The sequence below is a fragment of the Protopterus annectens genome, chromosome 12.part0, assembly GCF_019279795.1.
Source record: "Protopterus annectens isolate FY-2018-M chromosome 12.part0, PAN1.0, whole genome shotgun sequence".
NCBI lineage: Eukaryota > Metazoa > Chordata > Ceratodontiformes > Protopteridae > Protopterus > Protopterus annectens.
The window spans coordinates 1389617567-1389642311 of record NC_056746.1 but is presented as its reverse complement, the minus strand read 5'-3'; the positions used below and the strand labels follow the sequence as shown (position 1 = coordinate 1389642311).

Below are 24745 nucleotides of genomic sequence, written 5' to 3'. Positions count from 1 at the left end.
TGTGTGTCACTGACAACCTGTTTGGTGCTTTTTGTGTCTGTATGTGAGAGTCTAGCCTCCAGTGATGTTGTGTAACTACATCTCTCACATACTGCATTCATCTGTTCCAGAATTAAGTGCTTGTCAGTAAGACAGTTGCTACATTACTTCCGGATGCCTATGTCCACCAAGCTAGATGCAGAGATAGCAGCAAAGTGCCTATCTATGGTCCATGGTTGCAGATCCTAATATGTGCTTTATAAGGGAAAAGAATGGCAGATGTTTGCAACTGCATGAGGGGTGGATACTTATTTAGTGTAATTTGCAACTAACCTTCCTGTGATGTTGCACAACTCCCAAACCAGTTGCTCCTTGAGTCAAAGTGCAACATTTGGTGACTGCATATACACAGGGCACTACTAAGCACTGCTGTACAAAAAGCAGTGTTATGTAAGCATGAGGCTTATATATAAAGAGAAAAAAGCAAGTTTTAAACTAGGTATGCCTACAGGCCAATCAGATAAGCACACAATACGTTTTCCATCAGCAATTCCCAGCTCAGATAAGTGAAATCAGCCCTTTAACTGCAAGAAAAAGTGCAAACCTTGACCCTGTTAATGCAAAATGACTGGTTTGGAGCACAAGCATTAGGGAACCACAAAAACAGATGTCTAAAAGTACTTAAAACAGTAGCTGCAGTGCATTTACAGTACTGCAAATGCAGAGCAGCAGCCCCTACAGTAGTGAAAAAAATGCAAATTACAACTCTAAGCAAGTGCAGTAAAAAGAATAAACAGCACCAAAGTCTTCGAGAATGAATGAAAACAAGGAATACAAGTACAAAATAACACTTCATTTTATTTTTCATGCCAAGGATGACTTCAGATGCAAGCAAAGCCTTTCAAACTTTCTGAAGTCACTGCCAAACGATGAGCAGCATTAGATAAGTGAGGATCCGCTCCTCCAGATCTGTATCACAGTAGGTACATAACTTTCATGTATGACATAAGGAGGTCCATCCTCATGAATTGCTAGAAAGAGTGCCAGGCTCATCTTCCCAGGTGATCTTCCTCATAGGAACATGCCTCTGATTACTGTGGCCACAAAGATGGACCTAGCTGTACAGATGACATGCAGTTTGTAGGATCTTGCAAAACTGCTTAGAGAAACCCAGAAAAATTGTGCACAGTTGTCATCTAAGGTTGCCCTGCAGAAAAAGGTCTAAAAGGTAGCCATTGTGTTAATGCAGTCAGTGAATTATTTAGATAATGCTACTTTATAAACAGATATTTTTATTGTAGAAAGATACAAATAACTGTGTCTTTTATTAAAGACTTTATTCTAACCATATTAAAATCTGAGCTGCCTGAGAACATTATTCAATGCAACAAATAGTTTTGCCCATTTGAGTAATTTCGAAAGAATGCATACAGATGGCCTGATTAGTTCAGGTTAGCATCATGGGCCACCTTAGGAATGAAATGGGAATGTGATCATAAAGAAAAAAATGGATTTGTTAACAAAAGAAAGCTATTCTTGGGAAAAATGGGGTATGGAGGGTTTACACACAAGTCTTGCGATTCTGAAACTCTCCCAGCTGAAGTAATAACTACTGGAAAGAGTATTTTCCAGAAACATGGTTTCAGCTCTTCAATTGTAGTTGGGGTGACAATGCTCCACTGGACCAGTAATCAAGGAGCCTCAATCCTCACTACTGGCAACAGTGGGGGACGTATACTGGGAGGATGCCAAGGTACACACACTGTATTACCAGATGCAGGTCTCTGCATCAAGTGCAATTTCTCTAAAGAGCACAGAGAGACCACAGTCAGTCTGGGGCTGTTTTCTCCCTCTTTCTCCAGATCCCCAATAAGACTCCCCAGTGGCACAACTACAGACTTGAGATCTCAGCTGAGTGGCCAAGCCAAGAACTCCAGCACCCTCTCTGTCCAACCAATGCTTTGTGTCCCTGCCCAACTAGCTGATACACATACCCTTTGAGGTTTGATTTATACACGCACACACACACACACACACACGCACACACACACACACACACACACACACACACACACACACACACACACACACACACACACACACACACACACACGCACACACACACACACACACACACACACACACACACACACACACACACACACACACACACACATACATACATACACACCTGGAAAGGCTGGCACAGGTATACTAGCTATGCCTCCTTTTGCCCAGACTATAAGGTAGTTAACACTGTCACCAGCCAACTCCTTATCAGCTAATTTAAAGCCGTTAACAAAGGGTGTACAATCTTACTGTTGTAATGTTACTATTAATACAAATGGTAATTTGAACAAGAGCACATTTGTCAAGTCCACAATGAGGCTATGAGAATGATTTTGGATTTTTTCTGTTCCAGTAGATAAGGCCTAAGAAAAGGAAGGCAAATTTATCAAGGCCACAATGAGGCCATGACAATGACTTTGGAATTGATCTTTTTTTTTTTTGAATGAACTTCAGGATAAGATGAAATGGGGGATATTGTAAAGCTATTATGGGGGCCTCTGCCAGACGAGAGCACCCCCGTATGTTCCCCTGGATTGGGGATCAGGAAAAAGAAGTTACTGCACTTGGTGTTAAATGGAGAAGGAAAGATGTAATAAAAGATTCCCAGAGATGCATCACCATCTGTTCTACTAGTGGGCTGACAGACCACACCACTCTCAAAGCATCAGTAAGCAATCACTGAGCTTGTCTGCTAGAGAAACAGTTTCACCAGAAATGTGGCTGACAAAATGAAAGCAGTTTGCTGGCATAGCCTATATCCTCAATAATTCTAGACAAAGAGATTAGGAGCAAGATTCCTGTGTTTTTTACATAAACAAAACCACTACCATGTGTGGATTGTCATTGCAACCTGTACTGGGGAGTCCTAAAAGTCATGAATTGTGAGGAGGATGGTCCTCATCTCCAGAATGCTGACATAAAATGATATCCAGTTGTGATCATGCCCCTTAAACAGTCTGGTGTTAACAACATGATCTAACCCAGGGCAGAGGCATCTCTAGGTACAGCCACTACAGGAGTGGAGACTTGTCTTGAGCTTCCAAGAGCTGGGTTTGAAGAGTGAGACCATCACCTAAGGTGTGATATACAGGCCCTGGAAATTATGACTTGAAGTGTTTTATAATCTGTAAGTTTGGACCACTGAATTGTCATGGTCCACTGAAAAACTTGCACAAAGTGTCTTGTGAAGGGACCCTGTAGGTTGTCACAGCAAAGATCTCAGACATATGAACATTGAATCACATCCATGACAAAATAGCACCTGCTGTGGACTGTGAATGTCTGTATTTTAGAAGTCTTCAGCTAAGACTTTGCAGCATTCACTGTAATCCTTAATGACCAAAAGATACTGAGAAGAGACTCCCATGCAGATATCAACCAATCCAATGAGGCACTAGTCGAGAACCTATCATCCAGTAAGAAAACACCATCATTGCTTGCCGCCTCTAATTCATTACATCTATGCACATACATTTGGTGAACACCCCGAGAGCTGATGTCAGTCCAAAAGGCACAGTCCAGAAATCATAATGACTGGCTCATAGTCAGAAACAGAAAACTCTTGGAGTAGATAACAGTATTGATGTAGTTACTGGCATCTTGGATACCTAAAGAGCACATCCAATATCCATTACACAGACAGGGAAAGATGAGCCATACCATGATGATCTGATAGATTTTTGAGGGGATAGCTTCATTTAGGCCAATCAACTTGTAGTATGTTCTATGATTCACTGTCCTTTTGAACAGCGAGAAGAACATGGATTAGTAACATAATATTTTCCAATTTGGTGGCATCCTTTGAATGGCTCTTTTCTGAATTATGTTTATAGCAGCTCTTTTCATGCTGTAATATTTTAATGGGTGAGGACATCTTACCTACAAAATCTTCCTTGAACACTAACTACTGCTGCTTCCTTAGATCCAAACTGCAAAAGAAACACTCTTACTATGCACCTGAAAACCAAGATAACAATGCTCTATTCACAAACCCTCATTCAGTCTGACAATCCCAGGAAGAAGGTTCAGAAAAAATGTTCCTGCAGACTGGAACAGGATCCCATTACAAATTAGACAACTTACAGATCTAAAAGCATTTCAAAGGAAGCTCATTGACCACTTAAAGGAAAAATACAAATTACTCCATTAATGCAACTCAGCGTTGTGGAGGAATATTATGTTCAGTAAGTTTAAAAATAAATTAATAATAACATCTTCAGAAAGTGGATGTGCCTTAATATGTCTCGTCTCTTTTCTTACCTTTTGTGAAGAAAACAGATAATGTTCATTTTCAAGGATTCCATACTTTAGAGAAGCATCTCTAGCACCATTCAGTGCAGTAGCTATATATTCTGGTGCCCAGAGCTGTTTCTGGAACTGGTGCCCCTTCTAAAATGCTCTTTAGACTTGAAGAGCAAAATAATACAGCAAAATAAAAAAAACTATTTTCTTCTTTAAACCATTTAAACAGTTGCTACAGTTTATGCCACATACAGAGTGAATAAAAACTTCTTCAGTTGGGGAAGGGGGGGGCTTTCCTTTTGTTTTAAACTGTAGCAAACTGCTTGCTACATTTATAGTAAGCAGTTGCCACAGTTTATACACACAGAGCTCAAAAGGACTTAGACTGTAAAAAAGCTCTTCTTTTATTTTTAAATATAGCAAACTGTTTGTAATGCTCGTAGCAAGCAGTTTCTACAGTTCATGGCACACACGGTGTGTTAAAAACTTTAATTATGACCACAAATGTAGTACTGGCATTCATTTCTAGAGGCTGGTAATACACTGAAGACTGATGGGGATCTGCCAATCATGCCCCATAGCACTATGTGCCAGGGGAGTTCACCCTTCACCTCAATCTTGCTATGCTAGTGGTACCATTAATTCTAATTAAATTATTCTGTGAAATCTTGAACACACAAAAAACTAAAAACTAATATCTAAAACATACAAGGCTGAAAAATAAAAATGTAAGTATTTTTTGCCAGGGGTAAGCTTCCTAATGTGAAGCCTCCCAAACACTGCTGAACTTATATATACCATCTCCAAAGTTGCACACGCATTATGTAGGGGTAAATATTCCAACACAAAGGAACTACTGCTGTTATACTCTTAGAAATCACACTAGATGTGATTTCTTATGGAAAATGGCAACTGGCATAATTTCACATTTTGGTGTCTTTAGTTCTGGCAACTGATCCTCAAGCAATTTCATCTTGACCACTTGTAGCAATATCCATTAAACTCTCCTTGCTAACAGCAACTAAAGAAATGCATAAATACTATGTAAAGCCCTTTTGGATTTGATCTCTAGTTGCTGTATTCCTTTTCTAAGACTGCATTCTTAATCATCCATGGCTGGTGTATGTTTTTTGAGTTAGCTGTGTTGACCTGTTTCTTTTCTGTTGTCCTAACCCTACATACATTTCTACATGCATGCAAGCACTTACATTTATAAACCTAACACAACCTAATTAACATTAATGATGATGTAAGTTTTATGTTTCTAACAAAAGTGCAAAAAAAAAAGTTTAGATTATTTGGTGAAAAGCTTCATAAACCTTAATGAAATTATTTTATTTATTTACATTTGTTAACCGGGTAGAGTCTGACTGGGCAAGTAGCCCGTTTTCAGCGGTGACCCTGGGAGAAAAATATAACAAAAATATAAAGCTACACCACAAAAGCAATCTAATGTATTCTGGCAGCTGATGTTTCTGCTATTAGCCTGAAGCATTACAAAGACCCATATGCAGAGAGGGCAGATGAAGAAGATTATTAGAAAAAGCATAGGGCTAAACATACATTTCAATATGCTAAACAAGGTAGTGGTCTCTCCAACACAGTCCAGATAAGGTTGTCTAGTAATATTTCGCAAGAGGACAGATGAGTTGCCATTCACGTGTACATACATTCAAGTTATACAGTTCTATATGTATTCTTATTTGTCTGATTTTATTTATTAATGACTAGCTATGCAGTTATACAAGTTTATTTAAGAAAAGGTTAGAAGACAGATTCAATTATCATTATGTTATTTGCATTTAAAATACTGACACCTAACCTTGACTGTACATGTAGTTAGAACATGAAGGTTGATTGGTGCTTATTTTGGTATGATTGTTTGTGTATATACATAGATAGATGTAGTTTTATTTAAACAGAAAACTTTAGTAAAGATGAAATCATTAGACTAGGTACTAAACTAAACTAAACTTTTGAAATACAATTTTGTTGATAGATTTGGAACTCATACACATCACTTTATTGTTCCAGTACACTGGTTTAATTTTAGTTATTGGTATTTGTCTCCAATGTATCTTATCTCTGGAGTTTTTTTAAATAAAAGTTCCTTACAGCAAAGGATACCCAAGTGGTAGCTGGCAGGTGTAAATCCCATATTTGGGGTAAAGCAGTACCCTACCCTTATAAGACTGAAGACCTAAATATTTTTTTTCATCCCTTAATGTGTTAGGTAGTGAGATGTGACACTGTATATTGTATGACATCTCCCTGCAATAGATGAAGAGCAGAACCCTTGTATTAACAAACAAGTTACATTAACTATTATAAGCAGATACTGAGTTATGAAACATTGTAACACATATTATAGCAGTAAAATGGGACAGCTTGAAATGTTAGGGCTCTGTGGAATGACACCACATAATTATGATAAGCATTATGGCAGGGCTGTACAAGATAACAGCAACAGGCAGGGAGGGGGGCAAAATATAAACACCATTTTTTACCCAAAGTAAGTCCAGTGTGCAATAAACTGTAGCTAAAATCAAGAATCTTTTTTTATTTTCACTTCTTATCATTTCCTGCTTTACATTTCTCTACAAGACTGTTGTAATATACATTACAGTGCTTCGGCTTTCAGACACCAGGATGTTAAATGACTCCATCTCTTATCTCTCCTACAGAATCTCGTATCAGGCATGTAGCACATAATACAGAAGAAATAAAAAAACAGAAAAACTAGTAGCCTTAAAACTTCACTGAAGAGCTCAGTCACAATAATTTCCAAAAATCATGAAATCCATGTAGCATTCCAAAGCAACACGTCTTTATTCGTCACAGACTTTACTCATCTGTAACGAATAAAGGCTTTGGATCACTACCTGGGTTTCATAATATTTGGAAATTATTGTGACTAAGCTCATCAACAAAGTTTTAAGACTACTAGTTTTTCTGTTTTTTATTTTTTCTCAAACACTCGTATTGGTGAGGTTGGAACTAGACAAATTCCTGTGCTTGTTCATTTTTTATTTTTTACATAATACAAAAAACTCCCTTTTTTTCTAACATTGTTTTCTTAGTTGTCAAAAGGCTTTGCAGAGACCTGCTGAAAAGCAATCTTTCAAGGCACACTAGTACCTGACTGCCAAATGTCAGGTATTTTGTAAGAAAGGTGGGAGGGTCAAATAAATTCCAGAGAAAGGGAGCAGGTCTGGGACATGCACCTTTGTATGACATAGAGGAAAAGAATGAAGTACTGCAGGAAATGTTATCACTTATGAAAACAGTGTTCCATTCCTGTCTTAAGGCAACAAATAAACATGTTTCCACTTATAGAAACTAGGAAGACAAAATGTCATCTGAGGCTGCTGGGTCTGTTGCATTACATGGTTTATGAATTTTTGTGCAATCAGTACTAAGCCAGCATCTTGCATGGATAAAGGAACATCCTATGAAGTGCAGCATTTAACACACACACACACACACACACATGAACACAGACACACACACAGACACACATAGACACACACACACAGACACACATAGACAAACACACACACACACACACACACACACACATGGACACAGACACGCACACATAGACACACACACACACACACACACACACACACACACACACACACACACAAAATACTTCTCAAAACTCAAAAAGGAAAACATTGCATTTCTCAATGATGAAATGTAACACATTAATACTTTGATAAAAGCATCAGAGTAAAACAGTCTAAATTGCAAAGTAGTATAAACTCCAGATATTACAAAACAACAAAAGAAGTAGCAAAACCAGGCAAATGAAACTGGCACTAAAACCCTCATTACCAAGTTTTCATCCAATATGATTTCAGGCCCTACATTAAAATCTGTGTGTGTGTGTGTGTGTGTGTGTGTGTGTGTGTGTGTGTGTGTGTGTGTATACATACGCACTCATTTCTACAGTTCTAACTTTAAATCTTTAAGAATAAAACTTGACTTTGGTTTACTGTGCATCTGGTGATGGTAGTGTTTCTGATATTAAAATAAAGGTGTGATGTTTTATTTGAGTTAACAGTACTGATGTAATACACTGTTTTATTTCTGAGTTAATAATGCATGTATAATATTATACATAAAGGTATTATAACATGTCTGAGAAAGGTATAATTCTAAAATATTACATCAGATCTCACCCCCCTATAAAGTAGGTTTGATGGTCTCTTGGTCAGAGGTAGAGTTTCACTGCTTTATTTCAAGTGTGACTTGGAACTGGAATGTTACTGCATGATGTAGCAGGACTGCAGTGCAATGCTGTATTTGAAATATTACATTGTACTGTGTGAACTGAGACCACAAATGGAATATGGTGTTTGGACATGAGTGTAGGCAACTTGTGTCTGAACTTTGAGCTCAGGTATAGTTTCGTTTCTGGAATGTAGGGATGATATGGCATAAGGACTGAGACTGTATTTCTAAACAGAGATAGCAAATCTTTTTAGTTTTATAGAAAAAGTGCAGATCATTGATGGGTCTGCAGTGGGATAGCAGATAAGGGATGTGTGTGAAGTGGGACTGCAGGTAGGATCATGTGCCTGTTGGGAGCTTAAAGATGTGATGTTGGGTTTGACATGGAGGTACAGATATGATGCAGTGTTTGATACAGCATCCGGGCTGCCCATGCTGCATATAGGGGTCTACTTCACATGGCTGAAAACTCAAAATACTGAAAACTCATTTGGCTGAGTTTCATTATACTGAAATCCTACAATGCTGAATTTCAAAATACTGAGTTTTAAGCCATAGATGTGATGTCTGTTTCCCTTCACCTGTGACTTGCTTGTGATAAGAAACATTACAGTAACTTAAAGTGCCGACTGTCAGAATACCGACAGTAGCTTTGAAAGTAGTGTTGTAGTGTTTCTAAATGTGAGTAATTCTCTTTACATTTTTATGTGAAGTATGTAAAGTAGTATGGCAGAAGTTTTGTGTACTCCTGGCAGTGTGTACAGTACTGTAAGGTAAGTAAAAGGTGTATGCCATTTTCCCCACTGTAGTGTGATCCTGGAATTAGTATATATAGTTGTGTGTGTGTGGGGGGGGGGCACAGCCTCACCTAGTTTGGTTTTATATCATCCGTTTTCTGTTAAGAGCTTAAGTAAGTAGTTTTTACATTTTGGAAAGAGTTAGTCATTGGTGTTGTAGGTGTGCATGTCTATGGCTTAAAATTCACTATTTTGAAATTCAGCATAGTAAGCTTTCGATATAATGAGACTCGGTCAAATAAGTTTTGAGTATTTTGAAAGTTAGGTATTGTGCTCTCAGTCAAATGAAATTCAGTATTTTGAGTTTTCAGTCATGTGAAGTAGATCCCAGTATGGGTCCACTACCCCAAGAAGGCTAGCTCCCTGATGGTGTGAAGTGAGACCATGTGGCTTTGGTTAGCAGCCTGGGCACTAGAAGGATAGATAAGGTAGCATGAATATTAGTGGCTGGCATGTCTTTTCTACAAGTAGAGCATACAAGGTTCACTTGCATGCTCTCCTTTATGCTAATAGGGTCACCAGGCCAGCAAACCTTGTAAAATGCTTTTTTTATCCTCTCCACCAATCCACCCCCTAAATAATCACTGCCCCACTGGGAATGTCTGCAGGACACCTGCCCAGAAGCCTAAAGACACACCAGTTATTTAAAATAATCATCCCAAGGACTGCTACCATGGAACTCAAGGGGATTTACTGGAAATTATCAGGAATCCCATATGAGGCCAATCAATGCCAGCACCCTGAGGCATGACGATAGTGATGTTTTATTTTTCTACCTAGTTTACCTCATAGCTCAGCACCTGACATGTCTCAAGGGTGTTATCTTGTCCCACAAAACCAGCATGCCACCCACACCATAAACCGGAACACAATCGGCTGCTCTCTTCCAGGGAAGAAAAAGCATTGAAGTGGATCCCTTCCCATGGCATCCTGTGAACAAAGGTGTACTTAAGGCCATGTGGACCAAAGAAACTCAAGCTTTGAGACAAGGAGAGGGAGCAGCAGAGTTTTCCCTCTCAACAGAAGGGAAACAACCTCCCCCACTCCACCATATGTAGTTAACTGGGCCTGCTCCATAGCTGTCTGAGTTAACACCCACAAAGGAATGGGGAAAAACAGAACCAGCAAAAGACAGAACATCAAAAAATGATACCATCCCTTCTACCAGTGCAGGCAGTAGAGTTCCAGAATAGAAGATACAGGGAGCTGACATACTCAGGCATTCTTAAAGTCTTGGTGGGCCAAGGAGAAGGACAACTGGGACATTCTTGAACCTGTGCTTAAGAAAACCTCAGGCACGTTTTTTTTTTTTCCGAAAGAGCAGAAAATCAGCCAGTGAGAAATCAGATCTTCCCACTACCAGAATGGGACCTGCATGGGAAGTACCTAACAGGGATTGAAGCATGTATGCAGCTCAAAGCTTTTTTTGTTTCCTGCTATATATTTCACTATTAACAGGTGGGGTATCAGCCTTTCTTTTGGGCATAATTCTCCTATTAAGGCTTATTGTGATTATCGAATATGAGAAAGATGCCTTCTCCTATTTTTTATCAGGTCCTTCATTTCTGATACATTTTTTATTCAACCACGAGACCGAGTTCACTTACAATGAAGACGTGATCAGAAGTGACAGCATAAATTACCATCAACCTACTTAAGCTCTTAGAACTTACAATATTCAAGCTAAACATATAATTTACAACCAAGTCCGTAACAAAAAAAAACTATGACCAGCACACTTTTATCAAATCCTTAATTGAATATAATTGGAAAATACTGATATCTGTGCCCTTAGACTCTACTGTCTCACACTTCAATGAGATACTCCTACAAATCATCAATAACTTGCCCCTGTACATACTGAAAGGGTCAAATCCAATTCTGCACCATGGCTAACTAAAGAAACTAAGAAATTAATGCTACAGCGTGACAAACCCTGGAAAGAGTGGCTCAAAAATAGAACACAAAATACATTTCAACTTTTCAGGCAACAAAATAATAGGACAAAATACCAAAGTAAAATATGACAAGCAAACATCCTCCTAAATAAACATTAAAAAAACAAACCCAAAACTCTTTGGACATTCATAAATAAACTTTTATATCCAGTCTAAATTACCACTCCAACCCCAACATCCAACAATAATACTGATTCAATTCCCATACAGTTTAATAACTATTTTATACAGATTATACTGTCCCTCACAAACATTAGTACTTCTACTACCCTCTCAGTCTGACAGACCTCTCTAGTAAATATCCTTAGCTGTTTCACTTCAGCCTAGTTACCACCTCTACCATTAAAACACTCCGACACAAGCTAAAAGCAACCACCATAGCTGCTGACCACCTCCCCTCAGACTACCACTGGCTGCAGATGCAATTGCTTTTCGAGTCTCTATATTGATAAATACACCTATCTAAAAAAGATGTTCTTTTTATCTGGGAAAAAAAAAACATTATTATGCCTTTCCACAAAGGTGGCACATCTGCAGAGTTTAATAACTACAGACCCATTACAATCCTCTCCCCTATCAAAAATACCTGAAGACCTTATTCATGTAGAGCTTCTACATCATCTAAATTCAAATAATCTGCTCTCTGAAACACAGCATGGTCTCAGACCTGACCAGACCACAACCACCACCCTCTTTCACTTCACCAACATTAGAAACCAGCATAGGAACAATAGCAACCTAGTATCAACTGCATTCCTAGACTTATCCAAAGCTTTTGACACTGTATCACACCAACATTTACTCACTGAACTCTCTTCTGTAGGTCTCTCTCCATCCTCCTTTAAATGGTTCCTTAGTTATATATCTGGAAGGCAACAACGGTCTAATAGCAACAGGACCTCTCTTCCAGTTACCACAGGTGCCCCTCAGGGCTCTATATTAGGACCCCTTCATTTTAATATTTTTATAAAGAAACTTTACACTGCCATACACCAAGCAAATATAGTACAATATGCAGATGATTCAGCTTTAATATGTGTGCCCCCACAATAACCAGACTACAAGAAATCACCCAAATTTATTTTTCCTCCAATCGAAACCTGGATGAAAAATTCAAACCTGCTCCTTAATCCCAATAAAACAAAACTGATGCTCTTCAGCACAAAACATTATCTCCATAAAAAACAATCTTTCTTGGTTACATCCACAAATAACACTAAACTTAGTGTACATTATTATAGATGACAATCTTAAATTTGATCAACTTTTCTTCAAACAGTTAAAAAGACCCACCAGAAACTTGACTCCTTTATAGGGCAAAACAGTACCTTACAGACCCAGCGAAAGGAAAAAAAAACCTAGCCTCATCCTATATGCTTTCAACCTTCTTATATGCTCACCTCTCCTTACAAACCTAAGCTCTACACTAAAATACAAACTAGCCTCCTGTTATAGCAAAGTAGTACTATGACAAAGAAGAAGACAGGGATATACATTAACAGTAATTAAGTGATGAAGGCATTCATATTTACAAAATAGGGTTCCTATCGCGTGATCGAAAATTGTAAATGGTGAATGCGTATTGAGTAACCCGATTTGTCAAAACGTCATGCGCGTAACACGGAAATTGCCATAGGGAATATGTTCCCTTTACTTCAATGCAGTGCGATCTCAGAGTAGGAATATTTATGTAGCGGGGGTGTGGGGGGTACAGCCCCCTACATGGGGGTGCAGGAGGGCTTGCCCCTCTGCCTACAGCCTTTAGGTAAGTATATTTTTTTATTTTTATTTTTTATTATATTTTTGAAATTTTAAACATCGCTCATATGGTGTCAACCATATACTGTTCGATGTTTGAAACTTTTGAAAATATAATATAGACCCTACAAAATATACACCATGTCATCTGTACAATGATCTTCAATACAACATTTGTCTGCTCTAACCAGAGCACAAGACCAACAGTGTAACGCATGCTGACAGAATGAAAAAGGACACAAGTTCATGGCAATGGCATCTGAACTGAACAGCAAATCACCATCGTAAATGTGATGATTTAATTGGTAAATGCCAGCAAATGCAGATCTACAGAACAAGCCCTTGTCAGTGGACTAAGCATCGCAAATACTTACTAGAGTTACAGTTATATTCGGTACCACTTTATGTTAGGGTGGATAAATCACATAAACTGACTAGCTATTCCACCCTCCTAATGTAAAGTGTAAGCAGAGGAAGTAGATCAGCACGATTGAATGAGGTAATGGAAATGACAGAAGAGTAATGGGGGGACAGAATGAGATAATGGAAATGACTTAAGAGTAATGAGGGACAGAATGAGATAATGGAAATGACGGAAGAGTAATGGGGGACAGAATGAGATAATGGAAATGACAGGAGACAGAATGAGATAATGGAAATGACGGAAGAGTAATGGGGGACAGAATGAGATAATGGAAATGACAGAAGAGTAATGGGGGACAGAATGAGATCATGGAAATGACGGAAGAGTAATGGGGGGACAGAATGAGATCATGGAAATGACGGAAGAGTAATGGGGACAGAATGAGATAATGGAAATGACAGAAGAGTAATGGGGGACAGAATGAGATAATGGAAATGACAGAAGAGTAATGGGGGACAGAATGTGATAATGGAAGAGTAATGGGGGACAGAATGAGATAATGCAAATGACAGGAGAGTAATCGGGGACAGAATGAGATAATGCAAATGATAGAAGAGTAATGGGGGACAGATTGAGATAATGCAAATGACAGAAGAGTAATAGGGGGACAGATTGAGATAATGCAAATGACAGAAGAGTAATAGGGGGACAGATTGAGATAATGCAAATGACAGAAGAGTAATGGGGACAGAATGAGATAATGGAAATGACAGAAGAGTAATTGGGGGACAGAATGAGATAATGGAAATGACAGAAGAGTAATGGGGGGACAGATTGAGATAATGCAAATGACAGGAGAGTAATGGGGGACAGAATGAGATAATGCAAATGACAGGAGAGTAATGGGGGACAGAATGAGATAATGCAAATGACAGAAGAGTAATTGGGAGACAGACAGGGTAGCATGAGCAGGTCATAGGAATTATAAAGGGCTCTGATGATATCAGGACAAAGAATGTTAAGACAAAGTGCTGAGAAATGAAGTGAGTTAGTATCCATTAAGGGTCAGAGTAATAAATAACAGTAGGACAGAGTCAGGACAAGTGACAAAGGTTAACCGAAGAAATGTAATAAGCAGCTTGCTAGCACACATTGAGTTGTACAGCACTTCAGCTAAGCCATGACTGCAAATGTACTACCAGCGTTTCATTAACAAATGCCAGCACTGCATTCTTGCACCATTAACACCAAATGACTGTAACTCCTGAAAGCTTCAGGAGCAATAAAAAATGTCTTCGGAAATAATATATCGTTCCTTCTTGACAATACTCTTTTAGGGGGATTAAAAAACAGGTATTAATGCATTAGAAATATTGGTAAACAGATTGAACCTGACAGAATAAGATATTTTAGTATTAAATTGTATTTACAACCTGTTAAACTGTAAAGTTATACAAGAGATAGTTTAAAAAAAAACAAGAGATGGCTTAACATTGATAACAGCTATACAAGAGAGAGTTTAGAAATATTGGTAAACAGATTGAACCTGACAGAATAAGATATTTTAGTATTAAATTGTATTTACAACCTGTTAAACTGTAAAGTTATACAAGAGATAGTTTTAAAAAAAAACAAGAGATGGCTTAAAATTGATAACAGCTATACAAGAGAGAGTAAAGATATGTAAAAAAATTGAACAAGATTGGTCACTATTTCAATATGTTTTTGGCAATATTAATGCTATTAAATTTGTAAGATTAGACTAAATTTACTTTATAGTCTTTGTATGTACAAATACAGAAGAATTCAGTACAAATTAAATTAATGTCTAGCAATGAATATGTGTGAAAAACCATGTTTTAAAAAAAATGGGTTCAGGATAGCTGCTAGATTGGAATGCATGAATAGCAAACAGTCTGTGTAAATACATACTGTACAGAATACATTGTAATAAGTTTAAAAGTAATTTGTCAAGTTGTAATATCACTGGTTTTACCCCAGTAAAATAATTGCTTTCAAATATTTATTATCTAAGCCCAGTTCAGTACTTTATGTTCACTTCACTGTCAACTAAGATGTTAATGAGCAGTTCAAAGACATGATCATAATGTTATGGTTAAAATGACATTGAAACTGTATATTTTCAGTAGTGTATAAATGCTTGCAGTAGCACATGGTTCTTGTCTCTTATAGTTAATTCAACAAGTTGCAAAGAGTTAATGAAACAGTTCTAAGTCATAAATTAAATTCTGTAATTGCAAAAGAATAAATTAATCAAGTTAAACTAAAGCAGACACAGCTCATAACTGATAAAATATTTTCACAGAATGGTCTGCAAAAGAAAAAGTTGTTAAATACATTCAGTTTGTTAGTAATACTTTAATATCACTGTATTAACTATGTAAAATTGCATTTTGATTTGTTGTATCAAAAGACTATATAATGTGATAAAAAATACATATCAGTATAAAATGTTTTGAGTATGTTTAAAAACAGAGGGAATTGTTAGATATTATGAATATGAGGCTGAAATTAATTCTGTTGTAAATATGCTGAAAGAAAAAGTTTGCTTAAATACAGAAACAGAGTTTAGTAAAATGTGATCAGTAACCATACTAAATGACTGTGGCTTAAAAAAATAAGACACACACAGATCAAGAAAACTGACTTCTTACAGACATGACAAGAATGTAATCTGCTTTCACTGGACAACAGGACATGTTTTTCTAAGAAAGTTTAAAAAAAAAATAAGACGTGTTTATCCACAAGGTGTTTCCTTAAAAATATGCTTTTCTCCACTTATCAGCATTTGCACAAGAACAGATGTGTTAGCATTTGCGTCATCAAGCCAGTATCTTTCCAAAACCAAGAGGGTGTGTGTTTAACTAAAATATGTATAAAAAGTCTGTATTAAATCTAGTTATGTTAGAGGTATGGTAGGGACACAAGTCCTGAGGTAAATGTTATATCTCTCACATCATCTGTACTATATGAGAAGTAAAGTTGGAACAGTACTTTTAAGCTGTAACGTTTGTCCAGTTTGGTTTATTATAAAAGTTATTGGTTACTGCTCATAAAGACAAGTGCTGCAAAGTATATTCTCTCATCAGTGTATATTCTGCAAGTTTCTGTATGCAACAGACTGTGAATGCAACTATAACCAGACTTTGATTCCAGCCAGCAAGACTGAGTGTCTTAAGAAGACTTCAAATCCCACAGCAAGAGCAAGAAGCAGCAAGCAGTAAGAGAGAGAGCGCCATATTATTTTTTCACTTTAAACTACCACACACTATCTTTTTTTTTGGCAACATCTGCCTTATTTTGCTTCACATTTTTGCCCTCTCCATTGTAAATGTGTGATTTTCTGGTAAATGAATGAGTGTTACAGTCAGTCAATAATGCCATACTTTTAGAGTTTCATACTTTAACATTTTCAAAACATGCATGTTAATGCAAAACCCTGTTATTCTATTAACCTTTTTTGTTGAAAAAAATGCATGTTAATGCAAAATCTTGTTATTCTATTAACCTTTTAAATTAATTAGAGTAATACGTAAATATTGTCCCGGATTTTGGACATTTGCCCCTCCATTATTTGTGGCTTTGTCCAGAATACGTAAGCAAAGAAATTGAGAGTTATATTGTAAAAGTGACACTACACTCCCATATCATAGGCAACTGGCTGATTGTGGCCCATGACAACCTGCACCTGGGGCAGCCACCCAGTTTTGCCCCACCCTAGTTATGGCTCTGGCCCTATATTCTTGATATTTGAAGTGGATCTTCACATCTTAATTATGTGGACTCAATCTTTCAACCAGTTTGTTCTCCACCTTACCTCATAATGACTTACATTTAGATGCTTTAGCAATACCAGCAGGGGATATGGTGTTAAAACCCTTGGTCAGATCCAGTCATGCAGTATAAACTGAAAAATCACTATCCACCAAATCCATCATTTTTTACTTGAAGAAGTTCATTAAACTAGGTAGACATGACGTACCCTTGATAAAATCTGTTAAGAATCTGGCTGTATGAGATTTTTCATATCATAGTTTATGAAGTCATTACCTGGTTCTGCAAATTAGGCTAATTAAGCTGATGGATCGCTAGTTTAGTGGGTTTTTGGAAGGGTCCCCTTTGTAAAGGGACATCGCAACAGTCACCCTTCATACTTCGGAGACATAACCTAGAGATACGTTGAAACAGGAAGAGTTCAATGAGGGCATGTTTGCTGCTATTTATTAGTCATCTAGCTGAATTGTTCTACAACTTTAGATTTTTATTTCTTTTATTATGGATCTTACTTATGTTTGTGGACCAACAAGGTGCTTTGGTCTTTAATGTCTCCATACCTTTGACACTCTGGGGAGTGCTAGATCTACACGGTTTTGTAGGTAGGAGGACAACTCAGTTGCATAAGTAGCAGCTGAAGCTGCACAAATACTGATAATGTTTTGTGATGTGTGTATATCTGTGCTACAGCTGCATGCTCTCATTGTTACATACATGCTATATTTGTATATCTGTGTACAGGTGAGTTTTATGGTGCGCTGTACCTATACCCGTTTATTAGCTGCTCTGCATCACTGCTACAGACATGTATTTGCATTAGCAGTGCACAGATATATTTGTAAGCTGTGATACGCCTGTATTAGTGCTATTTTTATACTACATCACTGCTACAGACATGTTGTATTTGTATTAGCAGTGCACAGATATATTTGTAAGCTGTGATATGCCTGTATTAGTGCTATATTTATACTACATCACTGCTACATATATGTTGTATTTGTATTAGCAGTGCACAGATATCTTTGTAAGCTGTGATATGCCTGTATTAGTGCTATTATACTACATCACTGGTACGGGTATGTTTTACTCGTATTAGCAGTGCACTTGTCTTTGTAACAACTGCACATTGCTATATTGTATTAGTCTGATAAGTACATTGTATCTGTATCAGCAGTATTTACATGTTGTAGCTGTATAAGATACTTACAAAGACCATAAAGGGAGTGATACCTAACTCAAGGCCAAACACTGTATACATGATACAATACACCTGTAGAGTATAGGAGTCTATGCAGTGGGTGGGTTTTGTTCAACTTCTACCCCTCTACCATCAGTGAAGATCATCCTTTGGATGAGATGTTAAACCGAGGTTCCATCTGTTTAAGTTGTTGGCAGTACATGTGAATGTAAAAGAACCCAGGGCACCTATCAAAAAAAGTAGGGGAAGGTCTCTCATGCTCTGGCAAAGATTCCCCTAGAAGCATAAATACCATCCTCTCAAAAGGAGCTACTAGCCTAGTGGAACTAACCCAGAAAACAAAAAATAAATGACAGATCACCGGGAATTGGGCAAGGGGGTGGAGCTGCCATGGGGCTGGGGTTAGGACCACGGGTGGTACCAAGGAGTTAAGAGGTGTAGGTTTAGATGCATGCTTGATACAATGGTAAGGAAAATCAATAACATTTCATGACTTTCCACAGCCCAAGAATTAGGTGCTTACTTTTATCAGAATCTTACCTGCTGCAGGCTTCACTCGAACTTTGTACCCAGTAAAAGTGCCTTCTGTTTCTTTCCACTTCATCTGGAGGCGATCCTGAGACAGTACTGTTAGCTTCAGTTTTCCAGACCCTGCAAATTAAAAAGGACATTCACTCAGTTTATTTGTGGTCTGTGACCCAATAGCCATCCAGACTGATTGCTCATTCTGTGACATAAACACACCATGAGTCATGCATGTCCCTGTGTTGTGCATACATAAACACTCCATGAGTCATGCATGTCCCTGTGTTGTGCATACATAAACACTCCATGAGTCATGCATGTCCCTGTGTTGTGCGTAGAGCTGTTTACATGGCAGCAGTAATCTGGTCACGTGTCAGAAATCCAGCAATCGTCACATGGTTTAGATGCATGCTTTAACTTAACCTAAGACATACTGCTGCCTTTTTTCCTAACAGTTGCAAAGGAGAAGGAAAGACTGCAGATAATTCCATAAATGCCTGGCAAGTGAAAATCGAAAACCATCTCATCCAGCACCACCACTAGGAAAACCATTAATGACCAAATTCCACAGTACTTAGAAAACATAAGTGGACAGAGCTCTCTGATAGTGACAATTTAAAGCTCCTGAGCTATCAATTTGGTCTGTGTATCAGAGGCTAAATGCATTTCTCTTTGTACAGTAGTTTATTTACTGAAGTTAATTGACTAAACACCCTAACAAAGTAAAAGGCTACATCAAAACATTTGCTCTAGATTTTGTGGAAGAATCATTTCAAACCACCTTGTACTAACTGATTAACAATGCTGATATAAATGCCTTTTTTATTTTATGCACTTTCATGGAAATTACATCAGTATAGTTTGTACATATTTATCAGAGAACTAATTTCCTCAGAACATCTCTGTATCAGTTCAGACAGGTTTAACATTAAATTTACACTAAGGCCCATTCTGTGATTGCAGGTCACTTCAACATTTGTGTTACAGGGATTGATTGAATTTGTATGCGGTTAAGTCATTCAGCTTTTCCATGTGATACCATAGTGGATGTGAGTAAATAGCTAAAACGACCCCCCATTAATATTCCAAAAAGTGCATGCTGATTGGTCAGCATGCACGTTGTAAATCAGACTTATACTAATGAAAAAAGGTCCGGTCGCCCGGACTTGTTCCATTTGTATAAGTCTTTTTTTTTTTTTTTGACAGCATCGGAGAACGGAAGAACTCCGTTGCTGTTATCTCGCTATGTTAAATGAGTTTAACATAGCGAGATATCTTCAAAAAAAGCAAAGGAGAAAGGAAAATCTACCTTGCTTTTTTTAAAGCTATCTCGCTATGTTAAACTCTTTTAACATAGCGAGACAAGTTTTTAAAAGCAACAGAGATCTTCCTTTTTCCGTTGCTTCCACACACACAGTTCTGATGTACCGTGTAACCATACGCATGTGCAGTACATCAGAAATGCTGCAGAATACTGGACAGCTGCAGAAGGGCAGCAAGGAGGCATTATACAATGCCATTATTTAAGAAAAGTAAGTATTTCTTTTCTTAAATAATGTCATTGCACAATAGCAATAACCCACTTCTGGGTGTGGGTAATGCTGGATTTACCCACGGTTGTCTTTGTTTGGCCACTCGGGCTTCACCCTGGTGACCAAACCACACCAACCGTGGGTAAATCCAGCATTACCCACACCCAGGTGTGGGTTATTGCTTAAATAAACAATGCGTTACCATGCCTCATTGCTGAAACAAACCACAGGTCAGGTACTCTTTGCAATGGCAGAACAATACCTAAGAAAGCAGTAGCTGTTAGATCATTTATCAACTACAATAACAAAATGCTAAATATTTATTTTCAGTTAGTTCTGTGGACTAGGGCTTTCTAGTCACTTCTCAGTCTTCTACCTGCTCTGCTTGTTTATATTTGTCTTAAATCACTGTCCTTCTCAGAGTCAGTGGAGGTATTTGTATAGTTATTATGGGATGTTTTCCATAGCATGGTCATGTCTGTTCAAGTCTTATACTAGCATGAGTATCATCACCTGGATGCTGTTGTAGGCCTCAGATTTACCAGTATTAACTGATCACTTCTCCAGTCTTTCACTCTCAAGGTGCTTGACATTAATTTGCATTTTCCTACACTATATATTTGCACATATACTTTATTATGGATCTGTATCACACTCAGCCCTGACACACCTAGGCACAGGTGTGGTTCCTCCATTACCTAGGACATTCGGCTAGCCATCAACACCGCAGTCAGCTCCTCCTTAACTCACACCCACTTTAAATATGTAGCAAGTGACATAAACACTGCCTTAAACCATTATCAGCTAAAGGCTGGTAGCATTTAATAGGCAAGTGTGAAATGTATTCACAAATACACAGATTAAAGATGCTAAACTGAGAAATAGCTGTAAACATATTTTATGTGCAGGGGAGGTAAAGCAACCTTTACATTTTGTGTTAAGTGTTACGATCATCTCCAAGATTATCACTACTTCAAAAAATACAACAGTCATTTGTTTAAAAAATAGAGGCAATATACTCCTTTTCTGACAACTTCAAATGAGAAAAACATATTTTCTTAAACAGTGGAGTTGATAACATTTGATTCAAACACTTCGGTTTCAAAAATATGTACAATATATGTTGTGATATAGGGAAATATTGCCAGCCCAGCTACCTGGAATTCTGTAAATAATGCTATGTCATTTGTGAATATTGATATGATTTATACAGAACTGTATGTTTTGTACTGAGCTATGATGTGTCCAAAGTGTACCCTGCTGGAACATAAAAGATTAACCTGCAAAATGTAAGAATAATTGAGGTTAAGTTAATTTATAGCTGGGCCATAAACAAAAGATGTTATCTCTCAGTTTCAGTTCAGGAGCAGATACAATGTCTAGAGCTAGAAGTTTTTGTACTGTCTTGAAAGATAAATAATTACTAGGTTTCAAATTTAAAAGTGTTTTATTTTATGACTTCCAAGATCTGCAAACATCTGAGAGATATGCATTTTTAACACAGAGATGTTAAATTCTGCTAGTTTCTGTTTTATCCTGGGAACTGAAGTCAGGTGACAAAAAGTGATGTCATCCAAGCTAATCGGGCAGTAAAATGTGATATTAATTTAAGAACTTTATCAGAGAGATACTGTGCATTTTGTATTTTGTCTTGGACCTAGCAAGAACATCCAGTCATCATCATCATCTGCACTTGCCTTGCTCTGTAAGTAAGTTTTTTATGGCATAGTAACTCTTTTTAGATATAGTTAGGAATATAGTAAAGATTAGTTTAGCTGTTTTCTGTATTTATTTGAGACTGCCCTTCATTGTGTTTTTAATATTTCCTGCGGTTTTGAACTCTGAAGTAAGTGTGTTTGTGTAGTCTGTATTGCCCTGTTCTTTTATTATTTATTAAATATATTTAAACCTATCATTGTGGCTATTTGTGAGACATATTTAAGCTCTGAGAGTACTTGCATATGTATTTGGTGACACTGTACAGGCCACTCCTAAATAGCCTTGCTCTTGGTCAGACTACCATTTAGATTAATAGTAACAGTACACAGTAGGATTGGACACCCTTTGGTAAGGACCTTAAAGTAGCTGATAAGGGGTTCTGGTGGCAGTGATAACTACCTTATAGTCTGGGCATAAGAGGGCATAGCTAGTAAACCTGTGTCAGCTTTTTCCAGGTGTGTATTTGTGTATAAATCAAATCTCAAAGTGTATGTGTATATTTGTGTGTGTGTGTGTGTGTGTGTGTGTGTGTGTGTGTGTGTGTGTGTGTGTGTGTGTGTGTGTGTGAGAGAGAGAGCTACTTGGACAGGGACATGAAGCAGTGGAAAGACAGAGATAGTGTTGGGAGGACTTGGTTTGGAACTCTGGCTAAGGAGTCAACTATACAGCTGTGCCAGTGGGGAGTCTTACTGGGGATCTGGAGAGAGAGGGAGAAACTAGCCCCAGACTGACTGTGATCTCTGTGCACTCTTAAGGGAAACTGCACTTTACTGTGTGTGTGCTTGTGATTATCCCAGTGTGTACATTCCTTAGGTGTTGCCAGTGGTGAGGATTGAGGCTCCTTGATTACTGGGCCAGTGCAAGGGCATCACACATGTCACTGATATGAAGATATCTCATTTGGCCAAACATATCCTCAAGACTTCTGTATGAAAACATTTCAGATACTAACCCACTGCCTGGTGGTAGCCTTCATACCAAGTGTACAGGAACATGCAATCCAAGGGTGTGGGGGTGGGGGGGAGTCTGTGAGTTCCCATGATAACACCAGGAGCTCATCCTCCTCCATACATGGTGTGGGGCACAGGCCAGTACAAATGTCCATTTGGCTGTGATGCTGGTGAGGATATGAATCGCCCTAATGGTTGCCTGAATGTTGCACCCCCCCCCCCCAGATGTCTTTTGCTCTTGTACATCTGGTGGTTAACTCTACCATTACAGGAAATGAATGGGTTCAGGGCCAGTAGACAGAGGCTTGATGGTAGGCAAGCAAGAGGGGAAAAATGATATAAAAATGCTGTGGATCTAAGCAGAAATAAGTCCTATGATATTTCCAGACCTAGAATAAAACTAACCAAAATATCAATCTCTAATGATAAAGGAAAGGTTGTTTCGAGGGACAGTAAGAAATGAGAATGTCTAATTTCCTGATTTTGTATGAACTACTACAAAATTATGTTCTTGGGATTATGGTTAGCCATAAAGCTTAAGGGGTTTAACAGACACAAGGTGCACCTCTGAAGAAAATTAGCTAGGCTTAAAATGGCCCATGAGGGCAGCTAGCTTTTATTTACCTATGAACTTATGAAAAAAATGTCTATGTCTATGTGAGGAGTGTTGTTGTTGTTGTTGTCTTTCGGCTTTTCCTGGTTAGGGGTCGCCACAGCAGAACTCTGGTCTGCTAATGATTGGCAGTAGATTTTCACGAACGCCGAGGTGCCAGCTCGCGTTCAACCTTCAACGAAGGCACACCCATTTACGCATGTCTTTCGAATGCCCACCCAACCATGGGGAGGACATGCAGACTCCACACAGAAGGCACTCCCCACACTCCAGCCAAGAATCAAATGGGAGAACCTCTTGCTGTGAGGCAACAATGCTACCGCTGCACCCCCGTGGAAGGCCTATGTCTATGTGAGGAGTGTAATATTCCAAAAATGATGAGCTTGTATACCAAAATCCACATAATAATGCTAGCCTTTTGTTTAATGAATAACTGCTTACTGTATATAGAAATGAGTGGTAATCTTCAAACATGAAAATGAAAAATGCATCAGAGCATTTTATTTTACACAGTACAAACATCTTTGTCATTGGACAGAAGTGCAGCAAAAACTGGTAATAGGATCCAAATTCAAGCAATGCCATAAGCACACTTTCTGCTTTCCCCTTGTATGAGATGGAGACACGAAGTTTAATTCTAAGCTAATATTCACCTCTGCTGTGTGGGACAAAGAAGTGTTAGAGGTCTAAATTCAGCTACACAGACCAGGTATTTCTTCCATCCAAGAGAGGTGATTGGATCTGGAGCCCACTGTACCAAAATGGGTTCTGTAGTTTAACAGTTAAGGGAATGGTTAAATCCACATTTGGTATTTGTATTGTCAGGTAGAAGGTGGTTATTAAAATCCAGTCTCAAAACTGTCTTTAGTATAGTAGTAAAACCATCTTTCTTCTGTGCCAAAAAGGCAATAGGTAGCAGGCATTTTCCTGTGACAACCTGAGTCCTGTGCCCTTAAATTGACATGTACCTTGCTGCCCTCTTCATCTGAGCTATAACAATAATTGTA

General features: G+C 38.1%; 1 protein-coding gene across 4 annotated transcripts in view; it reads right to left on the bottom strand.

Annotated features, from left to right (window-relative positions):
• The window catches only part of LOC122817233 (collagen alpha-1(XIV) chain-like), a 950064-nt gene that overhangs the window by 730066 nt on the left and 195253 nt on the right, over positions 1 to 24745 (bottom strand). For all 4 annotated transcript variants that reach the window (XM_044090454.1, XM_044090451.1, XM_044090453.1 and 1 more), the window contains exon 3: positions 18940 to 19050. In XM_044090454.1, coding sequence (XP_043946389.1) covers positions 18940 to 19050 — 111 coding nt within the window. The remainder of the gene's footprint in view (positions 1 to 18939; positions 19051 to 24745) is intronic.